General features: G+C 46.8%; 1 protein-coding gene across 1 annotated transcript in view; it reads left to right on the top strand.

The window, feature by feature from the left end:
- Window positions 1-16935, top strand: part of LOC133538371 (titin-like) — a 263574-nt gene that overhangs the window by 121288 nt on the left and 125351 nt on the right. Inside the window, exons 100-113 of the mRNA XM_061879957.1 lie at window positions 204-470; window positions 4763-4902; window positions 8033-8159; window positions 8260-8402; window positions 11039-11162; window positions 11252-11518; window positions 11592-11689; window positions 11775-11943; window positions 12092-12361; window positions 12499-12765; window positions 12844-13122; window positions 14702-15110; window positions 16416-16540; window positions 16607-16873. Coding sequence (XP_061735941.1) covers window positions 204-470; window positions 4763-4902; window positions 8033-8159; window positions 8260-8402; window positions 11039-11162; window positions 11252-11518; window positions 11592-11689; window positions 11775-11943; window positions 12092-12361; window positions 12499-12765; window positions 12844-13122; window positions 14702-15110; window positions 16416-16540; window positions 16607-16873 — 2952 coding nt within the window. The remainder of the gene's footprint in view (window positions 1-203; window positions 471-4762; window positions 4903-8032; window positions 8160-8259; window positions 8403-11038; window positions 11163-11251; window positions 11519-11591; window positions 11690-11774; window positions 11944-12091; window positions 12362-12498; window positions 12766-12843; window positions 13123-14701; window positions 15111-16415; window positions 16541-16606; window positions 16874-16935) is intronic.

Below are 16935 nucleotides of genomic sequence, written 5' to 3'. Positions count from 1 at the left end.
GAAGTCCCAACAGATGAGGTTTTTGGCTTTTGATTGGTTATCTTTGGCTTTACTAACACTTCGACAAGTATGCTGCGTACACTGGGTACTTAGTTTCTGAGTCGGTACCAGAGTACAACAAATGAAACATCAAAGAGAAGCGCCTATCTGTTCTTGTCTATCCCAACCTCGCCAGCTTGCCACTGAAACATGTTTCTCCGCAGAGGGCGACTTGTACTTCACCACCAAACTACAGAATTGCTCGGTCGTGGAAAAGGACCAAGTGAAGCTCGTGTGCGAACTGAGCAGAGCCGCCGCAGACGTCAAATGGTACAAGGGCGACAAAGAGCTCACGCCCTCCAAAAACATTGCCCTGACCAGGGACGGCAAGAAACGTATCCTGACTATCCGCAAGGCTGAGAAGAGCGACATGGGCGAGTACTCCTGTGACTGCGGCTCGGACCAAACTACCGCCAATCTCAACATTGAAGGTAAAATGCAATGCTAACTCTTACTAAACTGCTATCAGAGTGCTAGCACTGAGTTAATAAGTACATGTGAAGAATGCTGGCTTTGAGTCTACAGGTCAGAATTAGAATCAGAAATTCTTTAAGGGGAAATTTGGATTTTCAGCACAATTCTACTCAAGAGCAGACAAACGTTACGCCAACTTCGGGCGCCCCTAATAAAAAAGAGAAACAGGTAAACGCTGAAAAAAAAAATCAGTCTCAGCCTGGGCCCCTGGAGATGGGGTCACATAAACATGTGTGTAGGAGGGAACCATCAAAGAACACAAAGGATGCCCTTGTGTGGAGTTTTTCCATTTTTTATTAAAAGAAAAATGACACAATTAATTAATTTTTCAAACTGAGACTCACTGACTTTGGCTCATTTTCTGTGACGAACATATAGCAGAATACATTTTTAATGACCACACACCATACAGCCCCTTCCTACACATTTCTATTAGATATAAGATGTCCGGGTCCACTGGACCGGGGGCTAATAAAAGTGGGGAAATTAGTAGAATATAGCGCTTTTCTCTAGTGACTCAAATCGCTTTACATCGCAAAACCCAACATCCAAGCCACATTTAAACCAGTGTGGGTGGCACTGGGAGCAGGTGGGCAAAGTGTCTTGCCCAAGGACACAACGGCAGCGACTAGGACGGCGGAAGCGGGAATCGAACCTGCAACCCTCAAGTTGCTGGCACGGCCACTCCACCAACCGAGCCACGCCGCCCCAAATTGATGTTCTGTGTAACACACACACACAGCAGGTCTAGGCAGGAAGAGGACAGAGTGTAGGTACAAAGAACATCAGAGGGTCAATTGTGCGAGAAAATGAGAGCAGACAGTGTTGACAAACAACGTTGCAACCTTGTTTTAGGTACCACAGGTGCAGAAACACAAAAGAAGAATCCCTGTGGGATGCAGAAACTGGCAGAGACATTTTCCGTGCAATGTTCATATTGTTGTTACTCAGCCAGCGTCTGTGGGTCTGATGGACCCCTTGCATTTTGTGGCTTTTAATCCCTCACAACCAAACACTTTTATGTTAAAATACTGAACAGATGTTTATTGGGATAAGGAAAACATCTGTTCAGTATTTTAACATAAAAGTGTTAGAATGCGAGGCATTAAAAGCCTCAAAATGCAAGGGGTCCATCAGACCCACAAACGCTGGCTGAGTAGCAACAATATGAACATGACACAAGGGTTAAAGACATTTAAAGAGAAGAGCTGATGCCACCAGACATTTCTACACACAGCCACAAAAGTAAAACAACAACAAAACATTTTACACTGTGGTGGCCTCTGCGGTGTTCCAAGCCATCGTCTGCTGGGGTGGGGGGAGCATGGCCAGAGACAGGAGCAGACCCAACAAAGCAACCAAGAGAGCCGACTCCACCCTTGGCCGCCCACCAACTCTCGGCCAGTGTCCAGTCCAAAAAGACTGTTAGTATATATTAAAAAATCCGGCTCATGTAAGGAAAATTAGAATCAAGCTGACATGCAAGATTCTGAGCAATGAGCAGAGAAGTAGAATAGAATAGAGTTTTATTGTCATTATTGCAGTGAACAGGTTCAAAGTGCCTGTTTAATGCTACTATGGCTCTTTGGTAAGAACTGTTTTTTAATCTATTTGTGCCTGCTTTTAGCACCCTATAGCGTCTCCCCGAGGATAGCAGTTCTAGTTGGCAGTGCCCGGGGTGGGATGGGTCTTTCTGGATGCTCTGTGCTTTCCTGAGACAGGTCAGCCAGGGAGGGGAGGGGGCATCCAATGATCTCCTGGGCGGTCTTTACGACCCTCTGGAGCGCCGTTCTCTCCTTGGTCTTGGAGGTGTTCAGGGCCAGGTTGTTTACTGTGCACCACTCCGACAGTTTATCCACTTAGTCCCGATAGCACCCTATAGCGTCTGCCCGAGGGTAGCAGTTCTAGGTGGCAGTGCATGGGGTGGGATGGGTCTTTCAGGAGGCTCTGTGTTTGCTTGAGACAGCGGGAGCTGTACAGGTCCGCCAGGGAGGGGAGGGGGCATCCGATGATCTCCTGGGCGGTCTTTACGACCCTCTGGAGCGCCGTTCTCTCTGCAAGCCATGCAGCTGCTGAACCAAACACTGATGCAGTTGATCAGGATGCTCTCAATGGAGCACCGGTAGAAGGACACCAGCAGTTCCTGTGAGAGGTAGTTGTTCCTGAGTATTCTCAGGAAGTGCAGTCTCTGCTGTGCCTTCTTGATGGTAGCCGTGGTGTTGGTGCTCCAGGACAGGTTGTGGGCCGGGTGGACTCCCAGGAAGCGGAAGTCGAAGACCCTCTCCACGCAGTCAACGCTGATGACCAGGGGCAGGATGTCCGTTTTATTCCTCCGGAAGTCTATGACCAGTTCCTTGGTCTTGGAGGTGTTCAGGGCCAGGTTGTTTACTGTGCACCACTCCGACAGTTTATCCACTTAGTCCCGATAGCACCCTATAGCGTCTGCCCGAGGGTAGCAGTTCTAGGTGGCAGTGCCTGGGGTGGGATGGGTCTTTCAGGAGGCTCTGTGTTTGCTTGAGACAGTGGGAGCTGTACAGGTCAGCCAGGGAGGGGAGGGGGCATCCGATGATCTCCTGGGCGGTCTTTACGACCCTTTGGAGCGCCGTTCTCTTTGCCGCCGTGCAGCTGCTGAACCAAACGCAGATGCAGTTGATCAGGATGGTCTCAATGGAGCACCAGTAGAAGGACACCAGCAGTTCCTGTGAGAGGTAATTGTTCCTGAGTACTCTCAGGAAGTGCAGTCTCTGCTGTGCCTTCTTGATGGTAGCCGTGGTGTTGGTGCTCCAGGATAGGTCGTCTGCCAGGTGGACTCCCAGGAAGCGGAAGTCGGAGACCCTCTCCACGCAGTCAACGCTGATGACCAGGGGCAGGATGTCCGTTTTATTCCTCCGGACGTCTATGACCACCAGTTCCTTGGTCTTGGAGGTGTTCAGGGCCAGGTTGTTTACTGTACACCACTCCGACAGTTTATCCACTTCGTCCCGATAGAACCCTATAGCGTCTGCCCGAGGGTAGCAGTTCTAGGCGGCAGTGCCTGGGGTGGGATGGGTCTTTCAGGAGGCTCTGTGTTTGCTTGAGACAGCGGGAGCTGTACAGGTCAGCCAGGGAGGGGAGGGGGCATCCGATGATCTCCTGGGCGGTCTTTACGACCCTCTGGAGCGCCGTTCTCTTTGCGGCCGTGCAGCTGCTGAACCAAACGCAGATGCAGTTGATCAGGATGCTCTCAATGGAGCACTGGTAGAAGGACACCAGCAGTTCCTGTGAGAGGTGGTTGTTTCTGAGTATTCTCAGGAAGTGCAGTCTCTGGTGTGCCTTCTTGATGGTAGCCGTGGTGTTGGTGCTCCAGGATAGGTCGTTGGCCAGGTGGACTCCCAGGAAGCGGAAGTCGGAGAACCCCGAAAGATGGTGAACTATGCCTGGGCAGGGCGAAGCCAGAGGAAACTCCTGACGTGCAAATCGGTCGTACGACCTGGGTATAGGGGCGAAAGACTAATCGAACCATCTTCCTTCCTTTTGAATAGGTTGAAGCTAGGTTGTTCGGAGAGTCCAAATCCCCCATCTTTCCTCATGAGGAAGAACTGACTTTTAATCCTCAAGGTAGTTTAGAATCCAAAATGACAGCAGCGAGAACCAGTCTCAGCCCTCCGTAGCCTGCTGATGATCAGGGGCAGGATGTCCGTTTTATTGCTCCTGAAGTCTACGACCAGCTCCTTGGTCTTGGAGGTGTTCAGGGCCAGGTTGTTGACTGTACACCAATTCGACAGCTTCTCCACCTCGTCCCGATATGCAGCCACGTCTTCTCCCCCCGAGAGGAGCCCCACTACGGTGGTGTCATCCGCAAATTTGATGACGGAGTTGCTGGAGTGGGCAGGTGTGCAGTCGTATGTGTAGATGGAGAAGAGAAGGGGGCTCAGCACGCAGCATTGTGGAGAGCCGGTGTTGAGGTACAGGCTCCATGACTTGTGGCGACCCAACTGCACCCTCTGGGGGCGGTTGGATAAGAAGTCCTTAATCCAGGTCTGACAGTTTGGATACCAGTCTGTCAGGTATTAAGGTGTTAAATGCCGAACTATAATCCACAAGAAGCAGCCCCAAGTAGCTCCCCCTCGTCTCCAAGTGACCCGGAGAGGAGTGTAGGGCCGTGGAGAAGTCAATACTCAAACGTTTTAACTCTCAGGCCGGGTTCTAGGAATGTTAGCACGATTCTCTGCTTGACCGTCATTTCTTTGTCTGGGTCTGTGTTCTTCAGCGCGTGACATCAAGGTGGTTCGCCCACTCTACAGTGTCGAGGTGATCGAACTGGAGACGGCCAGATTTGAGATCGAGATTTCTGACGATGAAGTCCAAGGAAACTGGAAGCTGGGAGGAGAAGAATTGCATCCGTCTACGGTGAGTGACGCTTTTGGCGTCCATCTTTAATTATTATTAGGAAACAATTCAAAGTGTTTGCAAACACGAGTCGACTTTATTGGGTCAGCGCACTTTTTGTTTTCGTACGAAGATTATCGTAGAAGTGGTACACTAACAGTTCCAGGGAAGGTGGTTGGTTGACTTCCAGGTTGCAGAGTTGTGTTTATTGTCTTCTTTTTTTGTTTCTTCCTTTTCCCGTGACCGCATTTTGGAAGAAATGTCACAAAATGCCAAACATGCAGTGTATTTGAATCATTCGATGGTCCCACAAAGTCTAAGAACATCTTAGGCAGGGATTGCTGGTTTCAGGAGCAGAGGAGCATGTATGGCAGTGCACACACACAGAGTACTTACAAGCAGACACAGTGTGTGGACAGAAAAGGGAGAATGGACGCATTTTGGTGTAAAAAGTCAAGATAAAGGTGAAGTTCTAACACTGAAACACCCTCAGGAAGAGCTGCTTTAAGACATGGCTAGCTAGCTAGTGGCTAACGCCCATCCGCAACGTTTTAGCTACTTCTAAATCACTAATCCTGGTCTCCATGGTGACAGATAAAGACAAATACTTTATCACTGGAGGAGGCGGAATAGCTAAACATGCTTCACTACACAACGTAAGAGGATACAATAGCTCACCAGCGTCACAATGTAAACAAATGCCATGGGTGGATCTACACCTGACATCCACTGTAATGATACCAAGTACAAGAGCGTATCTAGTCGATACTACTATGATTACATCAATATATTTTAGCGTCACAAAATATTTTTTCCTTTTTCTAAAATTCATATAATGTTTATAAAGTCAGTAAATACATCCCTGGACACATGAGGACTTTGAATATGACAAATGTATGATCCTGTAACTACTTGGTATCGGATCGAGACCTAAATGTGTGGTATCGTCCAAAACTAATGAAAAGTATCCAAGAAGATAAGAATAAGTGATTATTACATTTGAACAGAACGGTAGATAGAACACGTTAAAAGAGAAAACAGCGCAACACCTACCCTTTACATCAGAATTGGTTTATTAGGTATTACATTTCATTGTATGATCCTGTAACTACTTGGTATCGGATCCATACCTAAATGCGTGGTATCATTCAAAACTAATGTCAAGTATCAAAGAAGATAAGAGTAAGTGATTATTACATTTGAACAGAAGTGTAGATGGAACATGTTCAATCAGAAAATAAGCAGATTTGAACAGTAAATGAACAAGTGGATTATTAATCCATTTTTACAGTTTGTCCCTCTTAATGTGTAGAAAATAATAGGTGTATAAATGACACAATATGTTACTGCAGACTAATTAGGAGTCTTTCTTTGTTTACTTATTACTAAAAGACAAGTTGTCTAGTATGTTCAATATTTTATTGAAGGACTAAATTGGCAAACAACTGTCTGCAGTGATCACTTTGTAAAATGTTTGAAGGGCCAATTTAGGGCCAACTAAGGCAAATTAGGGCAAATTTAGGCAAATTAGGCCAATTTATGGCCACCTTTGTTTGTTTACTTGCTACTAAAAGACAAGTTGTCTAGTATGTTCAACATTTTATTTAAGGACTAAATTGAAGAACAACTGTCTGCAGTGATAACTTTGTAAAATGTTTGAAGGGCCAAATTAGGGCCAACTTAGGCCAATTAGGACCAACTTTGTTTGTTTACTTACTACTAAAAAAGAAGTTGTCTAGTACGTTCAACATTTTATTTAAGGACTAAATTGATGAACAACTGTCTGCAGTGATCACTTTGTACAATGTTTGAAGGGCCAATTTAGGGCCAACTAAGGCAAATTAGGCCAATTTATGGCCACCTTTGTTTGTTTACTTACTACTAAAAGACAAGTTGTCTAGTACGTTCAACATTTCATTTAAGGACTAAATTAACGAACAACTGTCTGCAGTGATAACTTTGTAAAATGTTTGAAGGGCCAATTTAGGGCCACTTAGGGCCAATTTGGGCAAATTCAGTCAATTAGGACCAATTTAGGCAAATTAGGGCCAATTTGGGCAAATGAGGGCCAATTAAGGGCCAACTTTCTTTGTTTACTTACTACCAAAAAACAAGTTGTCTAGTATGTTCAAACTTTTATTTAAGGCCTAAATTACAATAATAAACATATGTTTCATGTACACTAACATTTTTTGTTCCAATAAAGACTACAATGACATGTTTAGTGGTCCCCTTTATTTAGAAAAGTATGGAAAAGTATTGAAATACATTTTGGTACCGGTACCAAAATATTGGTTCCTGGACAACCGAATTACTGTTTTCCCAGGTTATGTTTAAGTTTGGGAACCAAAGTATCAAATTACTAGTTTTGATCAAATGAGTGTTGAAATACTAATACTTTTAAACGCCCGATTATGTATCGTAATATCGCAAAAAGCTGCAGCATACACACCAAAAAACAACCCCACACCATAATTCCTCCTCCACCAAACTTCACACTCGGCACAATGCAGTCCGAACAGTAGCGTTCTCCTGGCAACCTCCAAACCCAGACTGGTCCGTCATGTTGCCAGATGGAAAAGTGTGATTCACCAGTCCAGAGAAGGCATGTGCAGTGGTGATGTCCTTTACACCACTACATCCCACGCTTTGCATTGGACTCGGTGACGTATGGCTTAGACGAAAGCTGCTCGGCCATGGGAACCCGTTCCATGAAGCTCTCTGCGTACTGTACGTGGGCTAATTGGAAGCTCCGTAGCAACTGACTGTGCAGAAAGTCTTCGCTAACCCCTCTCTGTCAGTTTACGTGGCCTACCACTGAGTTGCTGTTGTTCCCAAACTTTTCCCTTTTCTTATAATAAAGTCGACTTTGGAATATTTAGGAGCGAGGAAATTTCACGACTGGATTTGTCGCGCAGGTGGCATCCTATGACAGTTCCACGCTGGAAATCACTGAAAGCGGCCCATTCTTTCACAAATGTTTGTAGAAACAGTCTTGATTTGATACACCTGTGATTAGTGATTAGGGCACCCGAGTCCCATCATTTGGATGGGTGGCCAAATATTTTTGGTAATATATTGAGGTAGATTTGAGGCCGTATCGCCACCTGTTGAGTTTTTCTGGGTGACCTGTGACCTCTGACCCCGTCAGGACGTGGAGATAAAGGAGGAGGGAAGCAAACATCTTCTGATCCTCTACAACGTGCGCATGGACATGGCGGGAGGCGTGGACTTCTCGGCGGAAAACGCCACGTCGAGCGCTCAGCTGCGGGTGAAAGGTGAGGGGGGGCCAGCAGTCGGCCAATGAGAGCGGCTGGGGGGGTGGGACTATTGCGGCGTCCGCTGTGATTGGTCGTGAACGTCTCGTCTTCCCTTCAGCGCGGCCCATCCGCCTCCTGCAGCCGCTGAAGGACGTGACGGTGACGGCCGGGCAGAACGCCACCTTTGAGTGCGAGCTGTCCTACGAAGGCATCGCCGTCACTTGGTTCCTGGCTGCACAAAAGATGGAGGCCAGCGAGCGGGTGAGACTTCCTGTTTTATCGTTTTTTTTTGTTTTTCGTAACCAAGCTGTTCTTTGAAGTTAGCATCTTTAGCAGCTTGCATTGTTTCAATGGTCTCTGTGTGCCGGCCTTAAGTTAAATATAACACTCTCTTATCTCGCTGCCTCCCAACACGCCCTTATATGGAGCTTTAGCCTACAGGAAGTCACCTTCCAGAGTAAAAGCCTGTTGATCACCGTTGCTTGTCGGGCAATCTAAGTCTAAGACTAGATGTGACCAATCTAAGTCTAAGACTAGATGTGAGCAATCTAAGTCTAAGACTAGATGTGAGCAATCTAATTCTAAGACTAAATGTGACCAATCTAAGTCTAGATGTGACCAATCTAAGTCTAAGACTAGATGTGAGCAATCTAAGTCTAAGACTAGATGTGACCAATCTAAGTCCAAGACTGGACCTGACCCATCTAAGTCTAAGATTAGATGTGACCAATCTAAGTCTAAGACTAGATGTGAGCAATCTAAGTCTAAGACTAGATGTGACCAATCTAAGTCTAAGACTAGATGTGAGCAATCTAAGTCTAAGACTAGATGTGAGCAATCTAAGTCTAAGACTAGATGTGAGCAATCTAAGTCTAAGACTAGATGTGAGCAATCTAAGTCTAAGACTAGATGTGAGCAATCTAAGTCTAAGACTAGATGTCAGCAATCCAAGTCTAAGACTAGATGTGAGCAATCTAAGTCTAAGACTAGATGTGACCAATCTAAGTCCAAGACTGGACCTGACCCATCTAAGTCTAAGACTAGATCTGACCAATCTAATTCTAAGACTAAATGTGACCAATCTTAGTCTAAAACTAAATGTGACCAATCTTAGTGTAAGACTAGATGTGACCAATCTAAGTCCAAGACTAGATGTGACCAATCTAAGTCCAAGACTGGACCTGACCAATCTAATTCTAAGACTAAATGTGACCAATCTTAGTCTAAAACTAAATGTGATCAATCTTAGTGTAAGACTAGATGTGACCAATCTAAGTCCAAGACTGGACCTGACCCATCTAAGTCTAAGACTAGATCTGACCAATCTAATTCTAAGACTAAATGTGACCAATCTTAGTCTAAAACTAAATGTGACCAATCTAAGTGTAAAACTAAATGTGACCAATCTAAGTCCAAGACTAGATGTGACCTATCTTAGTGTAAGACTAGATGTGACCAATCTAAGTCCAAGACTAGATGTGACCAATCTAAGTCAAAGACTGGACTGACCAATATAAGTCTAAGAATAGATCTGACCAATCTAATTCTACAACTAAATGTAACCAATCTAAGTCTAAGATTAGATGTGACCAATCTAAGTCCAAGACTAGATCTGACCAATCTAAGACTATGACTAAATGTGACCATTCTAAGTCCAAGACTAGATGTGACTAATTTAAGCCTAAGACTAGATGTGACCAATCTAAGTCTGAGACTAGATGTGACCAATCTATGTCTAAAACTAGACGTGACCCATCTAAGTCCATGACTAAATGTGACCAATATTAGTCTATGACTAAATGTGACCAATCTTAGTGTAAGCCTAGATGTTACCAATCTAAGTCCAAGACTAGATGTGACCAATCTAAGTCCAAGACTAGATGTGACCAATCTAAATCCAAGACTAGATGTGACCAATCTAAATCCAAGACTAGATGTTACCAATCTAAGTCCAAGACTAGATGTGACCAATTTAAGTTTTTGACTAGATGTGACCATTCTAAGTCCAAGACTAGATGTGACTAATTTAAATCTAAGACTAGACCTAACCAATCCAGGTGTATGACTAGACTCAACCAATCGAAGTCTAAGACTAGACCTGGCCAATCTAAATCTAAGACTAAATCTGACCAATCTAAGTCTAAGACTAGACCTGACCAATCCAAGTCTGTGACTAGACTCGACCAATCTAAATCTAAGACTAGATGTGACCCTTCTAATCCTAAAACTCGATGTGACCAATCTAAATCCAAGTCTAGATGTGACCAGTCTAAGTCTATGACTAGATGTGACCAGTCTAAGTCCAAGACTAGATGTGAGCAATCTACGTCTAAGACTAGATTTGACCAATCTAAGTCTATGACTAGATGTGACCATTTTAAGTCCAAGACTAGATGTGACCAATCTACGTCTAAGACTAGATTTGACCAATCTAAGTCTAAGACTAAATGTGATCAATCTAAGTCCAAGATCTGATGTTACCAATCTAATCCTAAAACTAGACATGACCAATCCAAGTCTATGACTAGTCTCGACCAATCCAAGTCTATGACTAGACTCGACCAATCTAAGTTTAGGACTAGATGTGACCAATCTAAGTCTATGACCATGAACTGAAGAAGGCTACTCTGATGAGAGGCCAAAGGTCTTCTAAGACAAACCAAACAGTCCCTGAGACATACGTATGTATGGTTCCTATTGATACCATATTGGATGAATATTGTTATCGGCCAAGACTTAAGGCTTCGATGTCAGTATCACATCGGAAGTGAAAATGTTCAATCGGGACATCCTTAGTATTTAATTCCAGGGTGACTGCTAGTTACTTTTAAGACCGGCAACATTAGCTACAAACATCACATTTTGGAAGCCAACAGGAAATTGTTTTGTACGGCCAGGTGAAGACTCGAGTGGCTGGGCGAATTCACGGTCTGACGGTGCGGGACGTAAAACTGTCTGAAGCAGGACAGGTCAGATTGACCGCCGAGGACTTCCAAACTGAGGCACAGCTCATAGTTCTGGGTAAGACCCTGAGGACCAATCCATTGCCGCTTTCCTCTGGTGTATTGCGTTTGGAAAAAACTCTGCTTTCATGTCCGGCGTGCTTTCAGAACCGCCAGTAAAGTTCACCAAGCCTCTGGAGGACATGACGGTGGAAGAGGAAGCCACCGCCACGCTGGAGTGCCAGGTTTCCAGGGAGAACGCACGTGTGCGATGGTTTAAGGACGGACAGGAGATCCGCAAGACTAAGAAATATGACATGATCGTTGACGGCACAAAGAGGGCACTGGTCATTCAGGACTGCAACCTGGACGACATCAAGACCTACACGTGTGACGCCAAGGACTTTAAGACTTCCGCCTTCCTTGATGTCATATGTAAGAACAGGATCCTCTCAACGTATTGAGGACTAAAACCTTATCTGACTTTTGGGTCATTTTGTGCTCTCAGCGCCTCTGGTGGAGTTCATCAAGCCTCTGCATGACGTCGAGGTCCGAGAGAAAGAATCTGCCAAGTTTGAATGCACAGTATCCCGCGAGTCTGCGAAGGTGCGAATCCTCGTCGGAGTTTGGCTTTGCTGGTCGGTACTCTCCACACCCGCTGATCAACATTTGCCCAACTGTGATCTTGTAGGTCCGCTGGTTCAAGGACGGCGTAGAGCTAAGGAAAGGAAAGAAGTACGAGATAATGGCCGAGGGACTTAAGAGGATCCTGACTATACACAAGTCTACTCTGGACGATGAGGCGGAATACGAGTGTGATGCCCTGACGTCCAAGAGCTCCGGCATGCTGACTGTCATCGGTGAGCCTTTTCTCATTTGGCGTAACCGGTGCACCAACTTCACACCGTAATATTTTGGCAGACAATTTGACTGCTTTTCAGCAACGGATGAATGTCTTCAAGAGTGGGATCTTCTTTGAATAAAAAACGCCATACCTTTTCTTCACAGAGGAAGCCGCCAGGTTTACCAAGAACCTCTCTAATGTGGAAGGCACAGAGACAGACAGCGTGAAGCTGATCTGTGAGGTGTCAAAGCCAGGGGCCGAGGTAACCTGGTACCAAGGAGTCAGGGAGCTGCCAGAGGGTGGCCGATACGAGCAGATCATGGATGGTCGCAAGAGGATCCTGATCATCCAAGATTTGAGGATGGAGGATGCTGGCGAATATAACTGCAGACTCAGCCCTGACGTCAAAACATTTGCCATCCTGAAACTGAACGGTACAAATTTGTTCTACTCTTAGACCAAGGCAAACGAGTCTTATAACGCAGAACACTTCAGATGTTTGGCTCCTCGGAAGGGATCCGTCCAGTCATAGGGCTAACAATGATATTCTTGACTGTCTTCTGTTTACCAGAACTTGCAGCCGAGTTCATCGCCAGACCTCAAAACCTTGAGGTTGTGGAAGGTGAAAAGGCTGAGTTTGTCTGCTCAGTATCCAAGGAAACCTACGAGGTGAAATGGTTCCGAGGGAACAAGGAAGTGGAAACTGGGGACAAGTACACAATTGTCAGTGACGGAAAGAGACGGGCTCTTACTGTGAAAAACTGTGCCCTTGAGGATGAGGGAGGGTATTTGGCCCAAATCGGCAGCGTTAAAGCCTCCGCTGATCTCTTCGTAATTGGTGAGACTCTCCTGATTCCTTTACAGAGTTTTGCTCGCTGACTTCGCTTTTGACCGGAGCATCTGTGTCCCGATGCAGAAAAACTGAAGATCGTAACACCCATCAGAGACACAGAGGTGAAAGAGGGAAGCGAGATTGTCTTCAACTGTGAGACGAACGAGGACGGAGCAAAAGCTAAGTGGCTGAAGAACCTGGAGACTATATTTGATAGCAGCAAGTATATGATGGCTCAGAGGGACAACGTCTTCTCCCTGAGGATCCGGAATGCCTCCAAGGCTGACCAGGCCGATTACACGATCTGCCTGACCAATCATAGAGGAGAACAGGCCAAGTGCTCGGCCCACGCTAGAGTCGCAGGTAAACCATCCAATCTTAAGAAAAAACCCTCTCACTTCAACTCATGTGGACCACAGTAATAGTTGGTTACTTACACAATTTTGGTCTATGAAATATGAAAAGCTTTTTTTGAACAACTGACATAATTAGGAATAACCTTGTTTCATCTCCACCAATCCGTCAAAAACGATACATATCATACAAACAAACACCAACACATCACATGAACAGAAGTAGTCCGTTGCAAGGGTCAGACTTTGGAATTCAACCTTTTTCCGTAATATTTTTCTAGAACATTAGTTTACTTACGGGCAGCACGGTAAAGCAGGGGTTAGTGCATGTGCCTCACAATACAGAGGTCCTGGATTCGACCCCCGGGCTTGGGGTCTTTCTGTGTGGAGTTTGCATGTTCTCCCTGGGACGGCGTAGGTACTCCGGCTTCTTCCCACCTCCAAAGACATGCACCTGGGGATAGGCCCCTCCCACCTCCAAAGATATGCACCTTGGGGATAGGCCCCTCCCATCTCCAAAGACATGCACCTTGGGGATAGCCCCCTCCCACCTCCATAGACATGCACATTGGTATAGGCCCCTCCCACCTCCAAAGGCATGCACATTGGTATAGGCCCCTCCCACCTCCAAAGACATGCACATTGGTATAGGCTCCTCCCACCTCCAAAGACATGCACCTGGGGATAGGCCCCTCCCACCTCCAAAGACATGCACATGGGTATAGGCCCCTCCCACCTCCAAAGACATGCACATGGGTATAGGCCCCTCCCACCTCCAAAGACATGCACCTGGGCATAGGCCCCTCCCACCTCCAAAGACATGCACCTGGGTATAGGCCCCTCCCACCTCCAAAGACATGCACATTGGTATAGGCCCCTCCCACCTCCAAAGACATGCACATTGGTATAGGCCCCTCCCACCTCCAAATACATGCACATGGGGATAGGCCCCTCCCACTTCCAAAGACATGCACCTGGGGATAGGCCCCTCCCACCTCCAAAGACATGCACCTGGGGATAGGCCCCTCCCACCTCCAAAGACATGCACCTGGGGGAAGGCCCCTCCCACCTCCAAAGACATGCACCTGGGGATAGGCCCCTCCCACCTCCAAAGACATGCACCTGGGGGAAGGCCCCTCCCACCTCCAAAGACATGCACCTGGGGATAGGTTGATTGGCAACACTAAATGGTCCCTAGTGTGTGGATGTTGTCTATCTGTGTTGGCCCTGTGATGAGGTGGCGACTTGTCCAGGGTGTACGCCTTCCGCCCGAATGCAGCTGAGATGGGCTTCAGCACCTCCCGCCAACCCGAAAGGGACATGCGGTAAAAAATGGATGAATGGATAGTTTACTTACATATTGCACATGTATCAGCTAGATATGCAGACAGGTAAATGTTAATTGCTTTTGTTGGTTCATGTTGACACATTTATTTTAAATCTATTATAGTGTAACAATTATAGTACGGTGTCGGAGGGTTTTTGTGGATTCGTATGAAGACTTCCCACCAAGACACAAAATACACCTAAACACAAATCAAGTCAGCTGTCAGATTATCACGAAATGACACAAAACATTCCACCTACAGAGGAGGAGCTGAAGTTCCTGGAGCCCATTGAGGACACTGAGACTCAGGAAAAGAAGACCATTACTTTTAGGTGCAAGGTGAACCGACCAAAGGCGACCGTGCGGTGGATGAAGAATGGCGAGGAGGTGCCGCTCAGCAAACGCGTCGTCTACAAAACGGACGGCCTTACCCACACACTGACCGTTAAGGACTGCACCATGGATGATGAGGGAGACTATAGCGCTGTGGTCGGCGAAGACAAGTGCGCTGCTGAACTGATCATCAACGAGGCGCCGACAGACTTCACAACACAGCTAAAAGATGAGACTGTTACCGAATTTGAGGATGCGGAGTTCACCTGCGAACTGTCCAAAGAGAAGGCCGATGTCAAGTGGTACAGGAACGGTCGAGAGATCCGAGAAGGACCAAGGTACTAATGACTTTACTTACTTTTGAAAAATTGCTTTGTATTGAGAGGAAGCTACGCCGGATAGTCGAACCTCGGATTCAGGAGATTGTGGTTTTCATCCTGGTCGTGGAACTGTGAACCAGCTCTATACTCTCGGCAGGGTCCTTGGAGGTGCATGGGAGTTTGCCCAACCGGTCTACATGTCGTTTGTGGACTTGGAGAAGGCATTCGACCGTGTTCCTCTGGAAGTCCTGTGGGGAATGCTCAGAGAGTATGGGATATCTGCTTGTGGTGGTCTGCTCTCTGTAAGATCAGTGTCAGAGCTTGGTACGCATTGCGGGCAGTAGGTCGGACACATTTCCAGTGAGGGTTGGACTCCGCCAAGGCTGCCCTTTGTCACCGATTCTGTTCATAACTTTTATGGACATAATTTCGCGGTGCAGTCAAGGCGTTGAGGGGATCCGGTTGGGTTGCTGCAGGATTAGGTCTCTGCTTTTTGCAGATGATGTGGTCCTGACGGCTTCATCTGACCAGGATCTTCAGCTCTCATTGGAGTATGAAGCAACTGGGATGGAAATCGGCACCTCCAAGTCCGAGTCCATGGTTCTCGCCCGGGAAACGGTGGAGTGCCATCTCAGGGTTGGGGAGGAGACTCTGCCTCAAGTGGAGGAGTTCGAGTACCTCGGAGTCTTGTTCATGAGTGAGGGAAGAGTGGATCATGAGTTTGACAGGTGGATCGGTGCGGCCTCTTAAGTAATGCGGACGCTGTATCGATCCATTGTGGTGAAGAAGGTGCTGAGCCGGAAGGCAAAGCTCTCAATTTACCGGTCGATATACTTTCCCACCCTCACCTATGGTGATGAGCTTTGGGTTATGACCGAAAGGACAAGATTATGGGTACAAGCGGTCGAAATTAGTTTCCTCCGCCGGGTGGCGGGTGTCTCCCTTAGAGATAGGGTGAGAAGCTTTGCCATCCGGGAGGAACTCAAAGTAAAGCCGCTGCTCCTCCACATGGAGAGGAGCCAGATGAAGTGGTTCCGGCATTTGGTCAGGATGCCACCTGAACGCCTCCCTAGGGAGGTGTCTAGGGCACGTCCGACCGGTAGTAGGCCACGGGGAAGACCCAGCTAACGTTGGGAAGACTATCTCTCCTGGCTGGCCTAGGAATGTCTCGAGATCCCCCGGGAAGAGCTGGATGAAGTGACTTGGGAGAGTAAAGTCTGGGCTTCTCTGCTTACGCTGCTGCCCCTGCGACCCGACCTCGGATAAGCGGAAGAAGATGGATGGATGGCCTTGTATTGAGCAAATATTTATGTGTTTTTGCAGGTATCGCATGGAGAGAGAAGGTAAGACATGCAGGCTGGTCATCATGGAGTGCAGACCGGACGACGAGTGTGAATACGCCTGTGGCGTGGAAGAGACGAGGACCAGAGCAAGACTGTTTGTTGAAGGTGTGTTTTGTTTTGTTAATTCAAATTATGTTGGAGCTTTGTTTTAAAGTCTTCTATTTCCAACAGAAATCCCAGTGGAAATAATCCGACCGCCTCAGGACGTTAATGAGCCTCCCGACACAGACGTGATATTTGAGGCGGAGTTAAACAAAGACAGGGTGGAGGTTAAGTGGATGAGAAACAACATGATAATCGTGCAGGGAGACAAGTACCAAATGATCACCGAAGGTAAAGTCCACAGACTGCAGGTGTGTGAGATACGCCCTCGAGATCAGGGCGAGTACAGAATCGTGGCGAAGGACAAAGATGCTCGAGCGAAGTTGGAGCTAGCGGGTGAGTCTTATTACGCTATGAATTTACTGCAGTCATTCATGCGGGAACATGAAAAATATGAC

The sequence above is a fragment of the Nerophis ophidion genome, linkage group LG19 (genome assembly GCF_033978795.1).
Source record: "Nerophis ophidion isolate RoL-2023_Sa linkage group LG19, RoL_Noph_v1.0, whole genome shotgun sequence".
NCBI classification, from domain to species: Eukaryota; Metazoa; Chordata; class Actinopteri; order Syngnathiformes; family Syngnathidae; genus Nerophis; species Nerophis ophidion.
Note: the sequence above shows the minus strand (reverse complement) of the source record. Positions and strands in the feature narration are given on the sequence as shown.